The sequence below is a fragment of the Lacerta agilis genome, chromosome 14 (genome assembly GCF_009819535.1).
Source record: "Lacerta agilis isolate rLacAgi1 chromosome 14, rLacAgi1.pri, whole genome shotgun sequence".
In the NCBI taxonomy this organism is placed as follows: domain Eukaryota; kingdom Metazoa; phylum Chordata; class Lepidosauria; order Squamata; family Lacertidae; genus Lacerta; species Lacerta agilis.
Genome location: NC_046325.1, coordinates 38,932,707 through 38,959,726, shown reverse-complemented (window position 1 = coordinate 38,959,726; position 27,020 = coordinate 38,932,707). Strand labels below are relative to the sequence as shown.

Genomic DNA, 27,020 nt, shown 5'->3' with positions numbered 1-27,020 from the left:
TTAGACCACAGCTCCAGGGGTGCTTTGGCTTATTGGCAGGGCCAATTCAAGACATGTAGCTGTGTGAGGTGGAACAGCAAACGTTGCCCTCTTTCAGATCGAAGCTGGCCAAGTTATTTTGGCACATGTAGCAGAGAATCCCACTAGCATCACTCTCCAAGAATAAAAATTACAATCTTATATGAACATTTTGTGTCCCTTTCCCTTCGTGGCATCCGAACACAGCTCCCGGAGGAGGCTGCTCCATTCTACCCAATGACAGGACTGGCTGTGCTTGACAGAAATGGATTTCCCCTTCACTGGTTCACTTCCCACTTTCAGTGCTTGCTACTTACTGGAGGCCATGGCAGGTGGACAGAGCCGCAAAAGAGTTTGCTTCCCCACGGAGACCGCCTTGATAGTAACAGTGCTCTCCGGCTCCCTGAAACAGACCATAAAAGGAAAGGACCTCTTTCTCAAGCTTATATAAATCAGATTAATTTGCCTCTTAACATAGAGCCCCTTAAGCACCAGAATCAGTAACTGGGTGCTTCTGGGTCAAACCCAGTCCTCAAGGAGTACCATATGGCCCATGCTTGTCAATCCAGAGGCAAGAGGAATATACTGGTATTTGCTGCAGCAGCAGAATGGTTTGGCTTGGCAGCTCCTCTTGTACACATAGATGAAGTCTACCATACCCCATACCCCCTTTCAAAGAGGCCCTCCCTTAGCAATAGAGAATATAGACAACAATTCTAGTTTCCAAAAGGGCAGGTGGTGTGGCTCAAACCTGCTTAGAAGATGCATTCTTGTTCCCTGACCCAAAATGCACAGGTGTGCCTTGCAGTAACTTGGTGGTGTGTAAAAGACACTCTGCACACACTCAGAAGCATTGCAGTTTTTTATTCACACATTCCAGGGCTTATCTGTGGCATCCAAGACAGGTTTCAGGGCTGAGCTCTGTGAGCTTTTTGAGCTGCGGTGAGGTTTTGTCACTAACCTAATTGTTAAAAACAGTGAGCCCAGAGGAACAAAGTTCCACCAAACTCTTCGCAAGTATTTAAAACAGGAAAAGAGATGGAACAATAACAATAAAACCAGCTAATTATGTAAGACTCACCCCACAGCCACTTTATATGTGAATAGGGGACTTGCATATGTAATGAGACTGCTGAGGCCACCCCATCCTATATAGCTTGGTCCTAAATGACCAGCAAGATCTACCAGTTGGTAGAGCACAAGACTCTTAACCTCAGGGTCATGGGTTTGAGTCCACTGGACAAAAAGATTCCTGCATTGCAGGGGGTTGGACTAGATGACCCTCGTGGTCCCTTCAAACTCTACAATTTATGATTCCATGAAATGATAAGGAAACAGCAAATGGGGGGAGGCAAGAGCAACTGGGGTGGCTATGTACAAATGCAGTTTGCACATAGATAGGGGACTAATAGATAAGGGAGTTATCAGAGGTTTGGAGGCTGGATTTGAAGGGGTGCAAGAGAAAGACAGGAGGTACCACATAAGTAGTCTGGGAAACAGAGCTCCAGGCATAAAGGGAGGCAAGAAATACTTGGCTGGGTCCACTATCCCATTTATACTCAGGGCGCTCCCACTGTTGGTTTGGGAAGTGATGTACACACATCCAGAGCTATCCTGTGGTGTCTTAGTAAATACAATAATGAGTTTTGATGCATCTCCCCCACACACACAACCAGCTTCCATCCAAACTGAGAAAAAGAACCACCTAGCTGTGTTTGAAGATGATGGTGTGTACACTGCCTAAGTTTAAGAGAGCAAATGTTCTTGAGGATGCAGATGCAGCAGCCAGGGACATGTTGGGCCAAAAGATAGGACCCAGGAAGGACAAAGGGCACTTTAAAGGGCAAGGAGCTAGTGTTGAATAATAATATTGATGATGATGATATTTATGCCCCAGCCAGATGGGCAGGGTATAAATATCATCATCATCATCATTAATATTATTGTCCCAGCCAGAAGGAAATGGGAAGCTGGTGGTGTTGCAGACTGAACAACAGGAGAAAGTGAACGAATTGGGCATCTGAGTTCTGGATAGTTGAGACTAGAGGGCAATGAAAAAGTTCTATACTTATCCACAGTTTCCCTTTGCACTTTCCTTTTGCGGCACAGGTCCGCACTTTAAGCACTGTGTCTGAGTGCTCTTTTCCCCCACCCTGGAGCTTTCCCAACAAAAAACCGGCTCTTTCAAGTTGAAGATTCAGCAGTGAAGAGCAGGTTTTCATTGGGAAAGCTCCAAAACAAAATTGCACTTGGACACTGAGCTTTAAATCATGGACCGTGCCTGGAAAGTGTGGAGGAAAGTTAAATGTGGATATGCCCAAAGAGAGACAGTTGCGGAGGTCCATGTGAGAAGTGACCAGAGGAGCATGCAAACCAGAGCTAGAATGGATGGGAATGAGGGCAAGGGTATGTTTACGCCATGCTCTGCAAGAAGAATCAGTGTGACTTGGTGATAAAAGGAACGTGAGGTTCAAAGGAGAAATAGAAGTCAAAAATAAAGGCAAGGTAGTTAGCAATGTTATCAAATAGATACAGGCAGCAATTAAGAACAATGATGGAATGTGGGACACTGCCAGTCACGGCCAGCCCACCCATGAGACAAGGTGAGGTGACCCCTTCGGGGGCAGGATCCACAGGGGCAAAAGAGCTAACCTCCAAGGACTGCATTGCTGCCTGCTGCTGCTGCAGCAGAGGCAGCAATAGCTGCAGCACACTCCTTGGTAGCCAGAACTGCCACCTTCTTGGTGGCCTCTCTCCAAACAGGGGGCACTGCTGGTCTCCTTCCATCTCTAGGAAGGAAATGGTGTGATTCAGAGCAGGTCCCTTTCCCCACTGCTACAGATTTTGATTCCCACTTCAGCCAACAGATAAGGTTGATACCATTCCCCACCTTGTTCCCAATGTATATCTTCCCTCCCTCCTCATTCCTGAGGCAGATCTTTATCCCCCCCTCCCCCAGTTCCTGATGTAGCTATTCACTCACCCCTTCTTCCCTGGCAGGCAGTGAGGGCACCATTTGTGGTTCGCCTCAGGTGCCAAAATGCCTTGGTCTAGCCCTGCTGCCAGTTGCCGGACAATGGGCACCTTTGCACGTTATGCATACACACAATAGGGGATCCATGGTTATGAACAGCTCAGAGACATACCACCATGGACTGCGTCAGGGAAGAGGCCTGCCGCCTCGCTCTCGCTCTCCTCCCTTCCCTGAGTCTTGCCATGCCCCAGTTCACGTGTGCCCCTGCACAGGCTGGTGCTCAAGGCTGCTGCTGCAGTCTGATAGGCAAGTGAGAGAGCCCCCTCCCACTCCCCCACCCAGGTCTATTTATAGAAGGCAGTGTGGTTCAGGTTAGCTCAGCAGGGGATGGGGGAAGCCAGAGCTCAATGCAAAGAGGGAAAGGAGAGTAAAAGTGGGAGGGGGGCTCAAAGAATCTGGCTGCCCACTGCTTGTGAGTGTGCATGACCAACCACTTAGCAAACACTTAGCATTATTGATGCTCCACTTGTGAAGCTCTCGTTTGCACCAATTCCTGGCTTGTGCGAGGAGGGCTATTTCTGGAGCTCCCATTCATTCGTTTTAAGACTCAGCGTCTGCAATCCACCTCACAGCGTTAGCAGCTGCAAACACCGAGAGGCCTTCCTCCCCTCCACAATCTCCCTCTTGGCAGCAATTTCATGTCTGAGGGAGGAAGCGGGTGGCGGAAGAGACAGAGAGGGATCCACCCTAGGACAACTGCAAACTGTGCAGAGTTGTGATTCGTGTGCAAGAGACTGGCCAGGTTAATTTAAAATTTTAAAAAAAACACTGGGGCTCAGACTTTCTCAGAAGCCCCATCCTCTAATGCAGAAGCCCAGCAGCCTAGTCTTAGATCTTGGGGTGCTTTGTGATCAGTGACGATGAAAAAGCACTTTATTTACGCTCAGGGAAGGAGGAGCAAATATTCATTCATTTATTAAACTTATTAGTCGCTCAAACAAGCGACTTACATTGAAAAATTGTATCTACATAAACACAACAAAGCCTCTTTAGCTTGTGTCCCCTTACCGTGGTGTGGCTGCCGTTTCCATCCTCCCTGAAATGGCGTTCCACATAATGTGAAGACAGCAGGTGGCTGATGAGAGAAGGGGAAAGGGGAGATGCATGAGGAGCGTTACAGATATAGCTCAGTTGGTTAGAGCATGGTGCTGATAATGCCATGGTTGCAGGTTCAATTCCCGTATGGAACAGCTGCATATTCCTGCATTGCAGGGAGCTGGACGGACGACTAGATGATCCTCAGATTCCCTTCCAATTCTATGATATATGGGATCACACTCCCACCCTCCTGTTGCCCCCACTCCTTTCATAACAAATCACATGGAATGAATAAACCTACCCAGACTTTCTAGTAGAGATGGCACACCAAATCCTAGGCCATTTTTCTTGGGCGTTTCTCACTGTGACCATTGTAGCCATTCACCTTTTTTGCTCAGGGTGGCTGCCAGCATCTCATCCCTAGCTGGCATGTTTTCTTTCTTTTTTAATGTATTTTTATTAATGATTTCTTGATTTACAAAGTATGTGCAATGTCTCTCTCTCATATTTTTTTCATGTATCATTTTTACAAATCAGTTTCATTTGTTGAGGCATTAGGCAGAAAAGGGGGAAAGAGGTGGATAGGGGTTGGAGGGGTTGGGTGACGATGTTTCTATTTTGCTTAATATATGTGGGGTTTGATGTCAGTGTTGCTCGTGCAGGTTCTCTGTTGTTTGCTTGTGTTCCTTTGGTGGTGAGAGAGGTTGGAGTTGGCCTAGGGTGTGGTTGTTCATTTGTGGTTGGCTGTGGTGGTCTTTGTTTTTATGTGTGAGTCAGGTGGGTGGGTGTTTTGGATCAGGTTAGCCATATTGATTTGTATGCTGTTGGTATGCTGGAGAAGAGAAGGTTAAGGGGTGATATGATAGCCATGTTCAAATATATAAAAGGATGTCATGTAGAGGAGGGAGAAAGGTTGTTTTCTGCTGCTCCAGAGAAGCGGACACAGAGCAAGATTCAAACTACAAGAAAGAAGATTCCACCTAAACATTAGGAAGAACTTCCTGACAGTGAGAGCTGTTCGACAGTGGAATTTGCTACCAAGGAGTGTGGTGGAGTCTCCTTCTTTGGAGGTCTTTAAGCAGAGGCTTGACAGCCATCTGTCAGGAATGCTTTGATGGTGTTTCCTGCTTGGCAGGGGGTTGGACTGGGTGGCCCTTGTGGTCTCTTCCAACTCTATGATTCTACGATTCTATGGTGGGTTTTTGTCATTATCTTGCTGGGCTGTGTATGTGATAAAGGGGAACCTGGCATGTTTTCTGTGTGCATGCCCATCATAAGGAAGGTCAATGGCCTGGACAGGTCTCTGGGATGAGCCCCACTGCTCCCCAGACCAACATGAATGAGTTTCCATTATCCCTTTCTTGGGTGTCAAGAGCCCTGACACCCCATTCATTCCAATGCACCAGCAGCTGGCTCCTCTTGGCTTCCGCCAGCCTAGCCCTTTGAATATGCAGTCTTTCTCTGGAAGGTCTAGGCCAGGAGATTCCTCAGGAGAAAAAGGATTTGAATTAATGCAGCTACTGGTAATTAAGATTTCCTCTATGGCATGTCTGGTTTGGGCAGTAACAAAATCCTTCTATTATTACAAAATAATTATTATTTCTAGGAGTTTATTTATTTTATTTAACAGAGTTCTTACCTGCCTATCACTATAAAGGCCCAGGGCATGTTACAACCATATATTTACGTAACATTAAAACCCAATAAAACAGTTTAAAACAAGCCAAAGGATGTACATCAATCACAGAGGTGACTGGGCCGTGATAAAGAGGTGCATCTTTATACCTAGTCCCACCTTCCACTCAAATGATATTCTGGGCTGCTTCCAACAGACTGCAAGAATACAAATCAAAACAGACACTGACATGCACAACCCCAGCAGCCCTTAATGTCCTGGCCAATTGCAGAGGCCAGAATATGCTTCCTGCCAGTTCTACAGCGTCACGGCAAATCCCAGCGCTAAGAAAAAGGTTCCGGGACCAGGCTCCGACATTCTCAGGGCATCTGGACTCCTGGATGAAAGCACGCATTGGCAAGGGGTGAAACTCAATTACCTGACACATGCGGTTAATCACACCATCTCTGGTTACAGCCCAAGACTCATCGGCCACCTCGTCTTACGGGTAACCTGGTGCCTTGAGCTTAATTTACTTGCAGGATGGCAAGGGAGAGGCAGAAATCCAGATGCCCTATTAAATATTCAAGGGCACTCACCTAATCGCAGCATTCAAACACTGCTGTCTCACCGAAGAGGGTAAAAGAAACTTCCCACAAATATATATACTCATACATATGTGGTGATTACTGTGGGGGAAAAGCTAAACTTCTTCACAGCACTGTGCAGATCATACAGCAGTGCACACAGTCCCAGCACTGTTACACAGTGGGGATTTGTTTTGTTCATGTTCTTATCCTGTATTATTTGCTTTTATTTTGTATTTTTAGGCTTATTTTGTATTTTTAGGCCTGAGATCTCCGGATGAAGGGCAGCACACAAATGTAATAAACAAACACAACTATGCTCTATAAATTAAGACAAACTCGTAATACACACACAGACGCACGTCTAGTGTCACAAAATACATGGGCGAGCTCTCAGGCACACAATCTCACCTTAATTTGCTCAGTCACATTTGCATTTTGCACAAACATGGTTTATATTTCACCAACCATATCTACACCCATAATCGCATACACAACTTCCAGGAGTACCTGCAAAAATACAGTCAGGAACAAGCCACACCAGAAGATACAACTTCCTGGCAGTTTAGATTTTGCTTCAGAAATCAGGTACTGTTCCCCCCGCCCTTACATAGTGTCATGGGTTAGTGGGAGAGCAGGGATCCCCCAGATCCCTGGGTGCCAGATTTCCCCCTCTAGATTCTTGGGTGCTGGGGTTTAATCAGAGCTTGTTTTTCTGCCAAACAGAGGGGCAAAGGGAGAGGAGCAATGATGGACACTCTTGAAGTGTAGTGTTCTGCACCCACTCCATGGAAGGCTTCAGGTGTAAATGTGGGTTTAAAAAACCATATTTCTTAAAGATACTAGTCTCCACTGCATCTCTTTCCAAAGGAACACGAACCCTGGTTACGTGCCAAGATCCCAGGGATTTCTTGCTATCACTCAGCAGAGATTGGGGTGGCCTGTGACAATACCTTCTTTGTACTGCAGCTAACATCAGGATTCTCCAACATGGAAAGAGAGTTACACAGAATGTTTCTGTCTCTCCGCTTCCATTTTCTCAATGCCTTAACCAGCCGAGGGATGCAATCCACACCCAATTTACTCCAAAACAGCCCCATAAAAAAGAATGGGATAGTGCTGGTGTAAACATGCAGTGGCTCTCCCTCTCATGCAGCAAGCCTCCCATTACAAACTCCCTCATGCATACACAAGCAGTAGGACGACTGCACCCACGCACACATCTTGCCACACATACCTTGGCACGTCGTGAGGAATACACAATCAGCACACAGATACACGTTCACTGCGGCTCCTATCCTGTCACACTCAGCGGCAGTCATGCGCTAAGAACACAAGCGCATGCACATCCGTTCCCTTACGGCCTTGCACACCACCTCACACGTCGACAAGTGGCAGCCCCACTCATGAGACTTCCAGTGCAAAGACAAGCTTGGCATTCTGTACAATCAGAGCTAGTACATTGTTTATCCCAGGCCCAGTTTTTAAAAAACAACAACAACAAAACCAAGAGCTTGAATTGAGACAATGGTTTTCTGTCCCACTACAGGTGTTAATTAACATAGCAAAGCTTGGATGGTTGCGCTATCACCAATTACTGTTGTTGAGAAGAGGCAATGTATACACTTATCTCATATACATTGAAGCTTTCTGCTGAACTGTCGCACACAGCCCCTCTTGCATTTCATAGCTATTTGACTCCACTATTAACTTTTCTCTCTCTAGTCCAGGGTTTCCCAAACTTGGGTCTCCTGTTGTTTTTGTACTACAATTCCCATCATCCATGACTGGTCTTGCTAGCTAGGAATGATGGGAGTCGTAGTCAGGGGCGTAGCTAGCCTGACTGCTGGGCGTAGCTAGCCATGACTGCTGATCTTGCTAGCTAGGAATGATGGGAGTTGTAGTCAGGGGTGTAGCTAGCTGCTCCGGCACCCGGAGCGGCAGGGGCGGGGCGAGCCACCCATGGGAGTGGGGCGAGTTGCCCACAGGGGTGCCACAGTGATCCGTGCATGGGGGCACCACATGGGGGCGGTGTAGCAATCCGTGTACAGGGGTGGCGCAGTGAGCTGCCCACGGAGCCTGCCTGGCAGACACAAGCCCCATGCTGCCGTTTTGGAGAGACACGTGACTCGTGCGCGCTGCAGGCTAGGTCCCGCGGTAAGTGCCGACCCCCATGGTGTGCCATTTTGTCACCCCCCTCAAAGATGACACCCGGGGCAGACCACACCCCCACACTCCCCCTTCCTACGCCCCTGGTTGTAGTCCAAAAACAGCTGGACACCCAAGTTTGGGAAACCCTATTCTTGTCCCCATCCATCCATCCATATGTCAGCTGTTTCATACATCTGATGAAGTGGGTTAGGTAATTTTGTGCCACAATAAATTTGTTAGTCTTCAAGGGGCCATAGGACCACAAAACGAGATGTCCAGATAGACGGAAATCACATCCTCTGTCCCAAGTCATTCCATATCTATAGAAACGTCATCTGGAAGATTGGAAAACGTTTACTGAATATATGGGAAATAATTGTGTACAGCTGAAAACGCTGGCAGCATTAAGATAAATTCAACAGTGTAAACAAGTTTTGATGGATGCAAGAATACTAAATGGTATAGTTTTTGTAAAATGTGCAGGGATTTATGATATGTAAAATGAACCATGGAAAGAGAAGAAGGGAAATCATTGATATCTTAAGGATGTAAAATGAGTATTTTAAATTGTAAAACAGAAAATTTAATAAAAATTATATGTAAAAGAAAGAAAGAAAAGAAATGTCATCCACATGCACCAATTAAAGTCCTAGGTCTATTCCCACGATAACTTTAGATGCAACTACTGCACTTCTGTAGCTTCCACTCCCTAAGTACGACTTGTATTTAAAAGGATTAATTTCTAAGCAGAGGTGTAAAGTGACTCTCAGGTGCATGGGGTTCAGCTGTAGTTACACAGTGGGGAGAAGCAAGCCTTTTTACACATGCTGAGAGACACATGTCCAAAGCCTCAGATACCACCATAGTCCAAGAATTACTTTGCATGTTCAGATCTAAATCAACTTAATCCAGCATTCTGTTTTCACATATGGTGGTGGACACCTCTGGAAGCGCACAAGCAGGGCATGGTGAACAGAACTAATTTTTTTGCAGACTGCCCTTGCATCTGCTGCTAGACCATCTGTGGACATAGAAGCACAGTACAATTTTGCTGTGTGGCTAATTGATGGACTTGTCCATTGTGAATCTGTCTTATCCTTTTAAAAAGCCATCTCTGATCTAAAGGCCACTATATCTTAAGAGGTCAGAGGTTTTATTGCCATCAAGTGGTATACAAATTTCGTTACATGAATGAAGTAAGTTCCTTCTAGCAGTGAATTTTTCATGGGTTCTCAAAATCTACCGTAGTCTACAGATCACAAGTGTGGTGTGTGGCAAGGATGCAGAACAGTTAATAATATCTGTAGGGTCCTGCACTTCATTTTTTATTTTTTAATGAAAAACCTGTTTTGATCAGGGCTTTTAAATAAACCTGTGGAGGACCTTTCCTTTTCCCTTACCTTATTCTGAAGTTGTACATTCCAGCAATTGACTTTGGTTTTAAGCCCTCTCACCATCTGCCTGGAACAAATATTTATGGCCACAGAACTGACTAGCCATTATTATTATTATTATTATTATTATTATTATTATTATTATTATTATTTCACACCCATCTGACCAAAACATAATAAAACAGTACATTAAAACTTCCCTATACAGGGCTGCCTTCAGATGTCTTCTGAAAGTTGTATAGTTACTTATCTCCTTGATGGAAGGGTGTTCCATAGGGTGAGTGCCACAACTGAGAAGGCCCCTCTGCCTGATTCCCTGTCACCTCACTTCTTGCAATGAGGGAACCGCCAGAAGGCCCTCAGAGCTGGACCTCAGTGTCCGTGCTGACCGATAAGGGGTGGAGACGCTCCTTCAGGTATACAGGGCCGAAGCCATTTGGGGCTATAAAGGTCAGCACCAACACTTTGAAGTGTGCTCAGAAACTTACTGGGAGCCAATGCAGGTCTCTCAGGACCGGTGTTATATGGTCCTGGAGGCTGCTCCCAGTCATCAGCCACACACACCCTCATACATACAAGGGAACACCCACATCTGAATATGAAGGAAAGATGCAGAGAATACTTACTGGTTCAACTCAAGGTCCAAGGTGAAGGCTGAGCCAAAGGCATGGACAAGGAAACTCACCTGGGCCAGGTGTATAATCTGATGGAAACAAAGAGAGACCATGTGAGGTCAGAGTGACACATTCTCACGTTCTTGCCTGGCATTTATTTTAAGTGTATCAGTTATACCAGCCTTCCCCAAGCAGCTGTCCTCCAGAAGCTGCCGGATTACAGCTCCCATCATCCTCAACCACTGGCTGTGCTGGCTGGAGCTGATGCGAGCTGGAGTCCAGCAGCATCCAGGGGGCAAAAGGCTGGGCAAAGGCTGGGCTAACCAGTACTGACAGGGGTTGTTCTGCAATATTCCTTTAAAACCAAGTATGTGTAACTGCGCTTGATCACATTCATTTCTTCCTTGGGCCAAAAAGGGGTTGATCCACATCCAAACTGGAAGAAAATTTAGGCATGCTTTTGAGTACAGTATATCTAAACCTGCCCTTTCCCACTTCCAATAGTAGAAGTGTTTAAAACAAACAAAAAACCTCAGTTTAGTGTTCTTCCACCCTCAGTCCCAGGAAGAGACCAGCAGGGCTTAGGATGAGATAATTCACCCTCCCCTCCTTTGTAAAACCGCTCACCTTAAAATAATGGGCACCCATAGCCAACGCTGGAATTCTGGGCCCACTCCAGTGCACTTCCAATATTCTATTATTACACTTTCCTCCAAGAAAATTAAGATGCTCGTGAACATTCCATGGCATCAGAGCAACTCAGCCAATAGTTGAGGATGGGGGCACTTTCAAGACAAGCAGGAGGTAGGCATACAGTATTTTCAAGTTACCTACTACACTGTACTGAACGTCTTTACAAGACAGGTTTTGGCTTCAAAAACTGTTTTCACCTGGATTTGGACTTGGGACTTATGGGGGAAGAGTTGTAGCTCAGTGGTAGAACACATGCTTTTCATGCAGAAGGTCCCAGGTTCATACCCATGAAGTCTTGCTGAAGGTCCAAAACTAGTCAACTTCTCCCTTTTATGTCTTAGCATGTCTGTTAAGACCCCAATTTTGGTCACTCAATATATTTTTTCCATATCCTTTCTCCATGTCTTCTCTAAGGCCACAGCTTTTAGTCGTCCCATCCTGAACCCAATTTCTCCAGAAAGGGCTAAGACTCCTGCCTAAAATCTACTGCCAGTTAACGATGGTGATGCTGAGCTAGATGGACCAATGGGCTGACTGAGTAGAAGGCAGCTTCTTATGTTCCAATGAAATAATAATAATACAATAGCCTGGATAGCTCAGTTGGTTAGAGTGTGGTATTGATAACACCAAGTCGCAGGTTTGATCCCCATATGGGACAGATGCATATTCCTGCATTGCAGGGGGTTGGACTAGTGTTTCCCAAACTTAGGTTTCCAGATATTTTTGGAGTACAACTCCCGTCATCCCTAGCTAGCAAGACCAGTGGTCAGGGATGATGGGAACTGTATTCCAAAAACAGCTGGAGATCCAAGTTTGGGAAACATTGGACCAGATTATCCTTATGGTCCCTTTCAGCTTCATGATTCTATGAATGCACACCCCTAGGCATGTGCAGAGTGCAATTCCCTCATCTTTTGATTAAGCATACTCCCTCCATCCATCTCTGATAATGGGTTTCTATATTGGCCTGGCTTAAGCTGCTACAAGCTCCTCTTTCAAAGGAAATTAACTATGCACATAGCGGTTTTCCTATTCTAGATGGCTATCTGGAAAAACTCCCACTTACCAAACCTGCCCAAGTATCTGGTATTCAGATACTTATCTGCCCAAGTATCTGGTATTCAGAAATATATCACCTTTGAAGATGCAGGTTCCATTTGTCTATTACGGATAATAAACTGCTGGCAGACCTGTCCTCTATAAATGTGTCTGATCTCTCTTAAAGCTTTCTAAGTGGGTGGTTCTCAACACATCTTGTGGCACTGAATTCCATAAGTCAATGCTGTATTTTGCAAAGTCCTCCTTCCCCTCAGTCCAGAATGTACTGCCAACATAATTTACTGCATGTTTTCCTGGACCAAATCGCATCAAGTGAAAAAAGTGATGGACTTGTAAGATCCATTGAGATGGGAAAATAACTTCATATACTGGGCAGAGCTATGTGCTATTGGGAGGAAGGGTGAGTACTGAACAGTTGAGTCAAAAAAAAGTTCTCAGAATGACTGGATGTAGCAGGTTAAAAGCTTCTGGGGTTGAGCCCTGGCTCAAAGTAACCCCTGCTCAAATGCTGCTGCAGCAAATTGGGATAATGCAATTTTTGGCTGTGCGATGGAGGAAAGGAAGGGAGAGGGAGGAGGAGGGAGTGACTAAGGTTGGATGTGAAGGTGACTCAAACATTAGGGCAAGTTCTGGTTTCTCTGTTGTGTGCTCTCTCCTTTCTTTAAGGTGGGAGGAGGGGGGAGAGAAAAGGAAGGAAAACGCAGGGTGAAATTACAAGAGCATTTCAAGGACTGAAAAATAAGATTTCCAGGGAGAGACATCAAGGGATCAACATATTTAGCTGCAATCAAAAAGATGACTGAAGGGTATGACACTTTCACTGAACACTCCAATAGAAGGAATGTGTTTTAACTCTTGCTGTGGACTGACTTGTGCATCCAGTTTAGCATCTTGTAATAAATGTGCTCCAAACCTTATTTCTATATAGATTGGGGGGGGGGGCGCTAAAATGGGGTAGAAGAGAGGTGAAGGAACGTAGCAAGGCCAAATAGTTTCGACTCATCTTTTCCCCATGCCAGGATAATCAGCTGTGTGCAAACAAACAGGACTGCCATATTTTGAAGGGCAAAAAAGAGGACACATTTGCCGACTTCTGCTTCTAACTATGGATTGCTAGAACTCTCATTTTACATATCCACAAAGAGGGCACGTCATGGGAAAAGATGACATATGGCAACCCAGAAGGACTTGTATATCTGGTGTGGTGAGTAAGGTAGCATACAGAGTTCCCTACAAGCAAGCAGTGGCTAGTGGACCGGCCAAGAAAAAGCAGTAAGAATTGGGCTAGCTGATTGAAATGCCATGGAATCCCTTGTCAGCCAGGAGCTGTTGTCATTTAGGATAACAACCCTGAATGCAAATATCTTCAAGCAGCTATCCTCTTGCATACGTGGACTTTCGAAAGGCTTTTCCCCAAGTGCGATGCTTTCCCTGCGTAAATTAAGCAGACATGGAATAAGAGGGCAACTCCGCTTGCCGAATGCAAACTGATTAAAAAAAAAAGGAAGCAAGCAGCGATTAAGAATAAATGGACAATGAACACAATGGGAGAGACGTAAGTGATTGGGAATCACTTGTACCAGGACCGTGACTTTCACTTTGTTCATAAAGGAAACTGCCTTGGGGTTTTTTTATTACAATCAAGCAGTATATAAGTGTTGGGAAATAAAGAAAGAAAGAAACTGAAGCAAGATTGTTATGGCAGGTCCACCTGTGACTTAGGTATTTTCACTAGACTGCACAGTCCCTATATGCATTGGAGACTTTAGTCATGTATACTTTCAATGCACAGAAGGGATCCGGAGGTCCATTCTACACAATGGCAGAAATGAGTCCTCAGTATGGCGCCACTGACTTTTCGTAACTTCCTCCAGTTACATATCAGAGAGACACTGATACCCTGTTTCTCCTAAAATAAGACATAGCCATAAAATAAGCCATAGCAGGATTTCTATGCATTTGCGAAATATAAGCCGTTCCCCAAAAATAAGCCATACCCCGAAAATAAGCCATAGTGACGTGGTACCTCCCATTAAAACAGCCTGGAGAGGCGTGGCTATGCAGCGTACCGATGTGACACGGTTAAAATAAGACATCCCCTGAAAATAAGCCATACTGTGTTTTGTTGAGCGAAAAAAATTATAAGACGGTGTCTTATTTTAGGAGAAACACGGTATGTGTCTGTCATATCACATGGATCACAGTATGTGATCAAATCCCACCTGAAAATAGTGACAGTCTGGAAGTGCTCCATGTCTACTATATTCACTTAAAACAAAAAAAGGTGGGGTCTAACTATTGCTTCAAATGAGCCATGAGCTGAACGCTTCCTGACCTGACCTTGCTGCCTGCTGTCAGTTCAGGAAGTATTATCCTCGGCCAAATCCAGTTTTGGCACAGGCGCTGAGCAAAAGGTGCCCAAATTGACAGAGAGCAGCAAAAGCAGGCAGGGGAAGAGAAGGGAGAGAGCGTAGCTCCCTTCACCTGTGAGTCTCTTTTGGGGTAAAACATTAGTTTCCCCATATACATTTTCTACATGTATATGGCAGACACATAAATACCAAATGCAATTAGACATTCATTATTTTGCTTTCTGTTTTACAGATCCCATCTGTGTTTTATTCGTTTTTAACAGTTTTGTGGGTTTTATTTATGCTCTATCAATCAATACTTTTATTGTGTACACCTCTTATAAAGCTCTCTTCTCCAAGTAAAAATCTGGCTTCCCTCTTACTGTTAGTTTGGCCCTTGGGAGCTGCAGATTTGAAGCTAGGAGATATTTATTTATTACATTTATATAGCCACCCCATAACAAGAGTTCGCTGGGTAGCTCACAAAGCAAAAACATCACCAACAACATTTAAAAGCCCGCACAAAACAATAACTATAATAAATTATTAAATGCAATTAATTGGTAAACTGACTTTTGGGGAAAAAAAAACCAAGTAAATCTTGGAAAGTAATTGTACATGACTGGAATTAAAAAATACTGCCTGATCAGAATTCAGATGGACATTGCAGACTTAAATTGATTTAGAAGCCTTGCTCAATAATTTAAATTGCATAGCTGCTGGTTTCTAGACACTTAAGTTCTTCTACATTACAGCCCTTTAGCAAAGCTGAGGCTTTTCCTCAATCAACAGAAATAATCAACAGAACATAACTAAAATGTGGATTCCACAAAGCAACTGATATAACACTATGTTGCCCAGCAATGTCTTTTTCCCATAGCCAAAATCCCTTTCCTGCTCAGCAAAGGTCCCCTGCAACATTAATTAGTGATTTCCTCTTTGCAAATTCAGTCTGTTTTCTATCTTCCTGTTCGGTGCAGTGTTGCTGATTAATTACGGCTTCTGTTTTCACAGGAGAGGGTCTTTAATTACTGGTCTCCTGTTCATTTCTTTCATTGCAAAAATTTAAAGAAACCAGTAATTATCCCTCCCCACAAAACAGGGAACAGAAGCTGACGACTGAAGTCATAGTTCATCACTAATTCCCCCGGCGATGCTGAACAGGAATATGTGAGGTGGAAGCTTTTAATTAAAGACACAACGTCTCTTGAAAAACCTCAGTAGTGCTTTCTCACTCCTGAACAGGCTGCTGGTTCACTGCAAACAACTTCAAAAATCAGCTATGAAAAAGATGAGAAGCAACATTGGCAGGGGTGCCAACTTGAATAAAATATGTTGGGGGCAGGTAACCCTTGCCCTGCACAACCAATCACAAGATGTAGCACATGCACACCATTTGAATGACAATGGCCATCAACTTTTGGGAAGCTCGGCCGCCTCAAATATTTTATTGGGGGGAAAGGGACTTCAGCCCCTAGGAGTTGGTTCCTATGAACATTGGGATGCAGTTGTTTTGCAACGACGTCAAATGCATTCTTTGTAAACAGTGAGTGAACGAAGCATGGCAATTCCAGACTAATTAGCTAGTATGGAAGCAATCTCAGTACATGCCCAGAAGCATTTCCACTTCATTATCATTTCACATTCTGTGGGATGGAGGCCTGTGCAGGCCCCACACCCCTCCCCCCAAAAAATCATCTCCATAGGGTAGCTGTCGCAAGGAAAAGGATAAAGATTGTCAAGGTGTTTGGGACACAAAAAGGGTACCATGCACGGTGAGGAATTTTAACAGAATCCTGCCATGCCCATCCTGATCAATCTTCCTACTCACTTATCTAGGCAATGCAAAGATTTTGTTCTGGAGTTAGCTACCACCTGGAGGCGGGTGGGGAGGGACTGAAAATCACAAAGGACAACCTGCGCTTTTAACCGCCCACCCGCTGCAGTCAGCTGTGCATCACACTTGCTCAGCACATTGGGCTGCCCCCACCCACCCTGCCCCAGCCAGCAATCCACCACCAGAAGCAATTCTACCTTGGCTTCCATCGTGGCTGAGTGATTATCTTATTCATTATGGATGAGATCTTCTACATGCCTCCCATTTAATCTAGTTTAACACTTGCATACACCTACAGCAGAGAGTTTAATGGAATCTGTTAAAGAGGGTTTGAAGGTGAGGGTGGGAGAAGAGCGGATTGGAAACATTTACAAGTGTGTGGGAGACGTTAGCATACCTTCCAACATTACTCCAATGAAAACAGGGACGTAATAATAATAATAATAATAATAATAATAATAATAACTACTACAGTACTACTACTATTATTCCCTGTCCATCTGAATGGGTTGCCTCAGCCACTCTGGGCAGCTTCCAACATATATAAAGACATAATAAAACATTAAACATTAAGAAACTTCCCAATACAGGGCTGCCTTCAGATGTCTTCTAAGGGTTGCATAGTTACTGTATAGTTACTTATCTCCTTGGCTCATAACTCCATACCCAACTTGATCCTTTTAAGAAGCCGTTGTTTTATCATAAGATTTGAGTTATCCACCATCTTAATTTGCCCAGAGGCACACTCCGTAATTGGATGGAGCAGGGAAGGAGACATACATGCAAATTTCATCCAAATCCGTAGCACGAGCCTGTGCCTCACTCAAGTCTTTTACAGTGCCTATATACTAACAACACCCCCATGCTCAACAGTGCCTTGCTAATGTTTCCTCATAGGTAGAGACAGTCTCTTCCCAAGGTCACATTCACACCATACATATAAAGCACATTTAATGCATGTGGATTCCCCCCACAGAACCCTGGGAACTGTAGTTTACCACAAATTTCACTTCCCAGCACTCCTAAAAAACTGCACTTCCCAGGATTCTTTGAGTAAAGCCGCATGCTTTAAATATATGGCATGGATGTGGCCCATCAGGTTTTGTACCCCAAGATACCAACTAGATGGCATTAGATGCCATTTTTTAAAAATTTCTGTATTAATATCACCTTTTTTGAACAATGCTCAGGCTGGGACAGATATTTCCCCTTCTTCATGAAGATCCCCAAACTCTGCTTCAGGGGCCCTGAAGTTTAAACTTCTTTTAAGGAAAAAACGGAGGTAGAAATGTTGGGAGATCTAATCCTGGATCTTTCACATCTCAATCTAGTTTAGCCTTAAGCCATAAACTGTGTGCCATGAAGAAATGTAAGTCCCAACGAAGTATTAATAAAATGTTTGTGTGACTCCCAAACACCTACTTACAGAGTTCTGCATCTCTGTCTCATTTATTGACCAGGCCTAGCCTTCTTCAATAAGCCTTCTTTGGGTTGGGTGATTCTGCCATAGCTCTAGGATCCAGAGGAATTGAATGACCTGATCATTTTGATCTGTTGCAGAGATCACCTGCCTTTGAAGGATGCTGCCTGTTGGGTCTCTGCATGAGTCACTGATCTGAGCTGGCCTCCTTTCAATCAGGAAGCATCCCCAGAACAGTGACACACAAAGAAACAAAGAAGGTAGGACTCCTCTAAGGGCTATGCCTTTTGCATAGTGCTTGACCTTTCGGAGTGAAAGAGTAAAAGGTAATTCCAATTTTAATTTCCAAAAATGGACCTCAGCTATCAGAGGCATGGAAACCAAGGGGCTAACTTGCATTTGTTGGCGTATGGCAAAATGACTCTCCCACCAAAAGCCTAGATCTCTGGACAACAACTAGATTTTGCAAAAAGGCCATTTTGCACAGGGAAGGGAGCCAAGGTTCTGAATCCTGCCAAAAAGTTCCACAGATGTTCTGTCCTCTGAATCTCCAGCCTCTGCCCAACTGGAGGAGAGGGCCGTTGAGATCCAAGGCTGCCAGCTGTCATTTCCTAGTAGGGCTACTGGTGGGGGCAGGAATCCCTTTTGTTAAAAGGAGTCAGGAGCCATTCAGTTCTGTTTGGCTGTCTATAAGTCTCCACTGCTCTCTCCTCTTAATTCCCTTGCATCTTTGCACTGTTCGCGGAAGGCTGAGCCAAACACATTTCAGAGAGAGAGAGAGAAACCCAAACAAACTCCAGGACTCATTCTGTAGTCAAGTGGCTTGGCAACCCCATACGTCGAGAGAAAAAGAGATTTTTTGAACCGTTTCCACTGAAAGAGATGTGAAAAAAAGATCAGGAGACCCAAAGGTAGAAGGGAAAGAATGGTTTGCAAATGTTTTATGTGAGGCAGGGCAGGAGGATAACCAGTATGGGAAATGTTTTTGAGACACAGAACAGTCACATGTACTATCCCCCCCTCCTTAGGTTCTAGTTGGAATATTGATATATCTAACAACCTATACTAAAAATAAATCCATTAACATGTCTCTTTTCTTTGCAAGAAAGACAAGCTAGTATTTCTCAAGTGTGTTTCGTGGGAGGATTTGGTGCAAAGCAAAGTACTGCTTGCATAACAGCTCCCCTTAAAAACCATGGTGGGGTGTGTGTGTGTGTGTGTGTGTGTGTGTGTGTGTGCACCAAGTCCTGTGATTTCAAACCAACAGCTTCTGTCTTCCTTAAGAATGTAAGAATTGCTTTGATAAACCAAGTTGGGTCAGCAAGATTTCAGTGATGAAGCTCTCAGTAGGGAATGATGCCAGCCCCCATCATGCTGCCCACCCCCCAGCTAGCTTCTGAACATGGGAGTTTTTGCACAATGTCTTCTAACCTCCCCACAAACAAAACAAGAAAGAATGCTCATTAAATGGCCAACACCACCTAATCTCCCTGCAAACAAATCAGGATGAATGTTCAATAAATAGGTCATCTGGAAGCAGCCTAAATTAGTTGTCATCAATAGGTATTGTGGCAATGAATTCTGTATTGTGTGTAGCTCAGGATTATAACAACATGTTAGATCGGATCCAGCCATCATTTTCCAATGGTGGACAACTAGATGCATCAAGGAAACCTCATAAGCAGGGCATGGAGGCAGCAACTTTCCTCTGCTGTTTGCCTGCCTGCAAAGAGCATTAAGAGAGGTTTTGCTTCTGAATTTGGAGACGTACATTGCAATCCTAACCATGTCTACTCTAAAAACTCCTGCTGAATTCAATCGGGCTTCCTTCCAGGTAAGAGGGGTTAAGATCACAGCTTTATTTATTTGCAAACTTCTTCCATAATCTTCCACCAGTAATTTCAAAGTGATTTGCAACAAGGTTTGCAAGGTTATATTTGCTATCACAACTGCTACCCAGTCCTCCATGCAAAAGGAAAGAAAGAAAGAAAGAAAGAAAGAAAGAAAGAAAGAACAGCAGGCACAAAAAAAAATCATGAGTGCTAGAAGGAAAGCAAACAGTGAAGAGCTTCATATCCAGGGGACAATGAAATTTGCACTGAAATATGGAATTGTTAGGCTAGAGTACATGGGAAGGTTATCTAGGCGAAGGACAGGGAACCTCTGGCACTCCAGATGTTGTTGGACTTCAACTCCCATCAGCCTCAGCTAGCAAGGCCAGTGGGAAGGAACAATAGGAGTTGTAGTCCTATCTGGAGGGCCACGGGTTCACCACACCATATCTAATACATCTAAACTTTCCAATGGCTTACAATGGGATCCATACCAAATCAGGTTTCCTGTTATTGAGGAGCAGCAGTGCTTCACTGAGAATTGACTCTGGCCTTTCCCTGGGCCTCCCCAACCCCAACCCCTCTGCATCCTTGATCTTCAACTGGGGGACTGCGACCAACACAAAGGTCACAATTTTGCCTAAACTCCACACACACCCAAAATCCAAAACCAGCAGGGCCACACACATCTTCCAACGAGAGGAAAAAGAAAAGATGTTCACAGAAAGTTATAAGGCCAACAGGGAAGGTGTGTGTATTTGTGCGTGCACAGTGGCAGACCTTGGCACCTCAAATCTCAGTGGCGCCCTGTGTGATGCCAAGATCTTCCTGTGGAAGTCGTTGCTGGTGGAAACAAACTGATCATGCTCCCCTAGATGTGCCTTTGATGTGTGTGAAGAGGCAGATCTAGACAGTGAGACAGTGGAATAAGTAACACACAAGACATGAAAAATCTAAAGTGGTCCCATTTGGGAGGTTAGAGTTAAAAGTGAGATGTGAGCTTGGGGGCCCTGAAGGCTACTGCATACTTGTTCTCCCCGGCCCTACCAATTTTCTCTGACTCCTCATCCTTCCCTTTTTTTTCTGTGACAAAGAAACCAGGGCAGAGATTTCTAATTCTACTCTAAGTCAGGACATTTGCAGTTGCAGCATTTCATGTTGCCATGTTTTAAGACCTGAATGGTATATCTATATCCGAATATTGTCCTACTCTGTTTACAATTTCTGATCACAATTTTATTTGATTATGCTCTTAAAATGAGCTTGCACAACATTGGAACCCAGCTATCACACAACCTTAGAACCAAGATATCTGGCAACGCAGATTTAGCCAATGTAATATTAGTCAATAGTTTTAAAAAGAGCACGAAGCTCTGCTTTAATCTAACAGTTTCAGTCGTTCACAGCTTTTTCCTATTTATCCTGTAGAGGAGTTGAGAACTTGTAAAGCATTCTGCTTTGATGTAGTTCTTGGTTTCCAAAGCTTACCTACAATTCCCAAAAAATATTGTTTTAGGAATCCTTGGCAACAGTAAAACTAGCCAAAACAAAATTCAAGGGACCAGGTGGAAAGATCAAGATCAACCATAAATGCTAGTGTTTCCTGTTCAAAGGAGGGTGGCTGCTGGGGCTGCAATATTTATTGCCTCCCTTGAATACCCATTCTGTCGTTTCCATGTGATCACCACATATCTGAACCCTCATTTCCTTGGGACCCTCGGTAGCTAAAGCGCTGCTAACCATCTGCCCCAATTTTGACCCTCCATCTAGGCCAGGGGGGTAGCCTGACCCCCCCCCTACATCGCACCAGAGAGTTGGAAATCCTGGAGAGCTGCTGCTAGCTGAGAAGAATTAGATATGTATCCTATTCTATGCAGGTAGGGGCAAGGGCACAAAGGATGTCACAGTTGTTTGCCTGTGTGCATTTTCTGGTTTCAAGGAAAGGAGCAGCACACTCCATTCTCACCTTCCTTGCAGCCAGATGGGCAAGTGCTTCTCAGGGCAATGGGGAATGCCAACTGAGATGCATGTGTGGCTACTCGCAAACTTCCTGGACAAATGCTCAAACTGCTCAAGAGGCCAGGCGGCTCTGCTCTGTCACTGACACTTCATAACAGTATCTTATTAAAAAGTTGGAAGCAGCTCTTGCCACCCAACCATTGTGCATGCATACCATCTGGCTTCACAGAACAGCTTGGAGCCTGCTCTCCCCACCCACACCCATCCCTGCTATAATGTTAAGAACAGCCTTAGGACAATGTCTTCCTTTAAAAAAAGAGAGAGAAAGAGAAATGGGGAGACAGGGTTCACTTACAGGGCTTTCTCCTTTTCCGCCACCTCCTGCTCCTCCACTGCTGCCAGGCTCTTTTCTCACTCTGGTGTCCAGCTGATGGTTTTGGACCTCTCCCCCAGAACTCTGTCCCACTAGCCTGGTGGGGTGGGTGATTTCCGAAACCCCCCATCTTTTGCGCCAGCTGGCATTCGGGACCCGCCTCCGCAAATCGCCAGGTTGCGTATCCGCTTTTACAAAACCTACTCCAGGGAAAGGGAAAGAAAGAAAGAAAGAAAGAAATGCAAACCAGTCACCACACGGTGCGATAAAGGAAAGGAAAGGAGGGAGGACTTGATGAGCTGGGGCTTTCTTTCTGAGAGGAGTAGCTAAAGTGGGCAGAGGGGCTGCAGCCAGCCTGCAGGTCACCCTTTCTAATCTGAAAGCACTTATAAACTCAGAGATGCAGGGGGGAATGGTGGTTGGTTGAGGTCACTTGGTGGGGAAGGAAACGTATTCTAAATCATGCGTAGATGCATTCTTTTCCAGACTTCAGGTTTGTCCCAGGACAGGTTTGGGGGCTAAATTCTCATCAGATCAAGCCATGGAGGATACAAAATGAATTCAACATGTTGCAGAGAGGCCTACATACCAAAGGAACAAAGGCTTAGATGGAGCTCCTCCAACCATCTCAGCATTTGCATCCTCTACATAGCCAGGCCCTTAGATAGGCTGGCATAGTATTGTTCTGGGTATACTCCCTGTAAGGGCATCTCTGGATCGGTGTTTTATTGGTTTCTAAAAATGAAAGAGTGCTGGGGCTCAAGCATTTTTAGAATCTGCATGCCTTGAATGGCATGCCCTGTCCCCAAATCCTGGATCTGTGCAGGGCTGTTCTGGTTGTTCAGTGCTGATGGAAATGCACTCTTCACATGCTTTGGCAGCCCTGGCATAAATAGACACCTAGGGCTGACCCTGGGCTTGTTCCCAAGCAGTTTGGGGGTTAGAGTCCCACCCTTTTTGTCCAACAACACTCGGCAATACATTCGTGATCAGAGCCTGATCCAAACCCACAAATCCCCTCTAAAATGTGAGCCCAAGCTGTGTATATCAGGGGCCCCCCTTTCCCTCAGCTCTCTCTTCCATCCCTGCCATTCCCAGGCAGAACTGACAATATATTTTCGCTGTCCACCCCAGCTGTTGCTCAACCATCTCCACCTTAGGGCTGGAAGGAACTGCAGAAAAATGTGTCTATGCAGCAGAAAAGACTGCAGTCACAGCACTAGCGAGGTGGGTGAAGAAATGTGACTATGGGGAAGGGGTGCCCAGCAAACTCGGGGAATGTTTACAAGCAACAAATTGCAACCCACCTGCCTCCCCTTCCAAGTGCCCCATTCAAAAAGGCGATGAGGAGCAACCATGTATTATTTGGGAGAGGGGAGCAGCGGTGGTGCAACATGATGCTGCTCCCAGTTAGCTCAGAAAGATGCATGCATTGTAACTCCCACTCCTTTGTTAGCTCCAACCTGCTGGTACCCAGGTTCCCCGCCCCATATGATGCCCTCTGCCCCAATGCAATTCAGGAAGGGACTGGGGAAAGTTGTGGGGGGGGGGGCAAAGATAAGAGAGGCTCCCCTCACCTGAATGACAAAGCAGCAGAAAGAGGAAGGCTGTCAACAACACCCAGTTCTGTAGCGGGCAGCTCATAATGCCTTCATAATCGGAATCAGGGCTGGCACCAGTTGGTACAGCATGCAAGGAAGACAGGTCTCAGTGCCCTTTCTTCTTTTTCTTTTGCTTTGCATTGAAAGTCTGGGATGCTCCCTGGTCCTTGCCTCTCTTCCTTCTTTTTCTCCTCGGAATTGTTCCTGAGGGGAGGAAGGTGGTCGGAAGAGGAGCGGAGAGGAAAGAGAGAGAAAGGAGAGACGAGAATGTTTTGCAGAGGCAAAATCAAAACCAGTGAAGAGCCAGGAACAGGCAGGAAGGATACGGAAATTTCTCCATCCTGGCTCTGCAGTGATGGATACAAGAGTCTAACATGATGTGAGGGAGAGAGATGGGGAGAGTTGGGGAGGGGGGAGGCAAAGGAGAGAAAGGACACGTGAGCTGCAAAGATCCCTCCCTCCTGCCTTTTTAGCATGGAAGAGCTGTCTCTTGTCGCTCTCTCCACCCCCCTACTCTCTTTCTGTAAGGACAGGCAGCAGGAACCAGCAAAGAGCAGGGGGTGGGGGAAGCAGGGTGTGCACACACTAACCTTCTCTGCCCATGCACACAGGCAAATCAGACCCGTTTACTCTGGTGGAAATCAAGACGGAATAAACATGCTCCAAAATCATGGAATTATTTATTCTTTCAGGAAGATTAGGCCAGGAGCTCAGGTTGATTCAGGTCTTGGGATGAATTTGAGAGATTCAGCACTGGAACATGGAAGAGAGAAAGAATGCCTCTGAGTATATGCAGAGTGCTAATAAATAAATAAATAATAATAATAATAATAATAATAATAATAATTTGTTTATACCCCGCCCATCTGGCTGGGCTTCCCCAGCCATTCTGGGTGGCTTCCAACAAAATATTAAAATACAATAATCCATCAAACATTAAAAGCTTCCCTAAACATCATTACCAGGAACCTGTAGTTTTTACCAAAATTCACCCCCTTCATTCAACGTATCTGGGATTAAGGAGCAAGGATGACCTATTTAGAAGAAATGGGGAAGTGTTTGGTAGCTGATGCCAGGTCAGTCAAATCAGGTGTGGTCTTGCATAGTCCTCATGTACTTACAGACTACAGGGCCAAGCCAAATTGGTGAGCAAGCCTAGTGTGCGTTATGTTCTCCTGAAGCATATACCTCCATTCACCTGCTTGAAGAGCTAGGTCTCCTGCCAGGTAGCTTTTCAACAGCACCTCTTTGTCATATGCCATGGTTAGAGTTGTGTGGGCTGATTAGATATGCATTGCAGGCAGAAGATCCTGTCCTGAAACATGGGGATGGAATTAGGGGACAAATTAAATGGCTTTAGGTTCTACCTTCTGATCGAATTCTACATTCACCTGAATAGGTTCAGGAAGTCTGGCAGTGAACTGAAATCATTATTATCATCAATTTATTAATTGCCTTTCTAAGCAACCATCACAAGGCTATGTACACTAAAAAAAAATTAAAACAGTTAACAACACAAAAACAGCAAATACATTTAAAATGAAAATGATGCAAAGTAGACACTCGTGGTTAAGACCCATTTATCCAGCTTGGAGTGTCTGTCGGGGGGGGGGGATTTATTCAGGTGGTTCCAGAAAGTGCAGATAGTGGGGACCTGTTGTATCTCCCAGGGAATGCTGTTCCACAGAATGGGGCAGCCACATTGAAAGCCCTGCTCTGAGTTATTGCAGAGCGAGCTCCTGAGATCTTTGGAACTTGCAGGAGAAACTCTCCCACAGCAATCCACTGAGTGTATAAGGGATAAGGCAGCCTCTCAATTAATTGCACAAATCAAATGTTGCCAAATTGAATGCACAATACGAAGTCCCTTCTCCAACCTACCCTATGGTAGTGCTTAAATTTCTTAAGTGGTGAGATTTACCGATTATTAGGCGTACCCTGCCCTGTGCAATCCAAACAGGGTAGGGACAGTCCGTTGGTACTCTGTGGTAAAGAAGGAAAGGTAATTTGCACGGGCTCAGAGACACAAATGTATAACTGTAGGATGGAACATTTGGTGTAATCTGTATTCTGGGCATTATGGGGGCCAACATGTTCCATTAATTAAGGGATAGTCCATCCTTAATTATGTAATGGAGTGGGAACACAGGCTGCAGCTCTGAAACATTTTCCAGAGAAGAATAAATGTCAGCAGGTACAGCACCTGAGCTCAGGGTGGTAAACATGTGTGTAAAACACCTCACTTTATCGTGCGCCATCAGGTAGTCTAGGCTCAGATAGTGGCTTGCCCAGTGAAACTCATGGCTTATCATATCTTTCCAGCCAGAGTCCAAACCTGCTAACTCCTAAATCACCTTTTGCCAGTTTACTAGTCTCTCTGGCTATTAGCACCACGGTTTGTTCCCCTTACATGGAACAGCTGCATTGCAGGGGGTTGGACTAGATGATCCTTGGGATCCCTTCCAACTCTACTACAATGGTACCTCGGGTTAAGAACTTAATTCGTTCTGGAAGTCCGTTCTTAACCTGAAACTGTTCTTAACCTGGAGCACCACTTTAGCTAATGGGACCTCCCGCTGCCGCTGCGCCACCAAAGCACAATTTCTGTTCTTATCCTGAAGCAAAGTTCTTAACCTGAAGCGTTATTTCTGGGTTAGCGGAGTATGTAACCTGAGGTACCACTGTATTCTACAAGTCACCACATGTGACTGGTTTGTTTAGGTACGTTAGAAGTTGCAGCAGGCCCATTTCTAAAAAGTGCAGGGCATTTCAAGTGCAACGGTTCTAAGAATGGCCTTTATAAGACTTCCATTTTTGCTGCAAGTACACAGCAATAGGACATGTGAGAAACCACATGACTGTGTTTATTAACTGTTTGTAGATAACTTTTCATATACCGTGCAATACATCCAAACTTACTCCCCCAACACCCACCCAAGCCTCCCCATTGGCCCAAACATAACCCATAACCCACTTCCCCAAAGAAACAAAAATTGGAATGGAAAATTTAAAATATTCTTATTAATCATTGGTTGGCATCCATCTGCCTCGGGAGACAATAGAGGAGTGCACCTTTGGGGGTGAAGTCAAATTTGTATATCAGAAATACTGGTTTTGTGCCATCCCTCTCCTTAGTGCTAATCTGCATACAATTCTATGAATCCATCCCAAATCTGTTTGAGGCCCCCATCTCTCAGAGAACCCTTTCATGAGCAGCCAGCAGCAGCAGATCATGCATCCAACCCTTCCATCTTTGGTGTCATCCTAGATTTCCAGCACCTCAAGATTATTATTTTAGGCTGTCAGCACAGCTTTGCTAAACCACCCGCTCACATGGTCCCCATTTATCTGATATGTAGGCCAACTATCAGTAATCTCTGAAGTCCTATCCAAAACTAAAATGCAACCTCTTTCCAAAAAGAGGCAACAACAAGGCGCTGTGAA

At 44.9% G+C, this 27,020-nt stretch overlaps 1 protein-coding gene across 1 annotated transcript in view; it reads right to left on the bottom strand.

Moving 5' to 3' along the window:
* The window catches only part of ADAM11 (ADAM metallopeptidase domain 11), a 54,163-nt gene extending 30,142 nt beyond the window's left edge, over nt 1–24,021 (bottom strand). The window contains exons 1-5 of the mRNA XM_033171288.1: nt 23,553–24,021; nt 21,958–22,175; nt 10,464–10,540; nt 4,061–4,127; nt 336–421 (exon numbers count right to left, since the gene is read on the bottom strand). Of these exons, the coding sequence (XP_033027179.1) occupies nt 336–421; nt 4,061–4,127; nt 10,464–10,540; nt 21,958–22,175; nt 23,553–23,619 (515 nt within the window). The 5' untranslated portion in view covers nt 23,620–24,021. The remainder of the gene's footprint in view (nt 1–335; nt 422–4,060; nt 4,128–10,463; nt 10,541–21,957; nt 22,176–23,552) is intronic.
* Between the last annotated feature and the right edge of the window lie 2,999 nt (nt 24,022–27,020).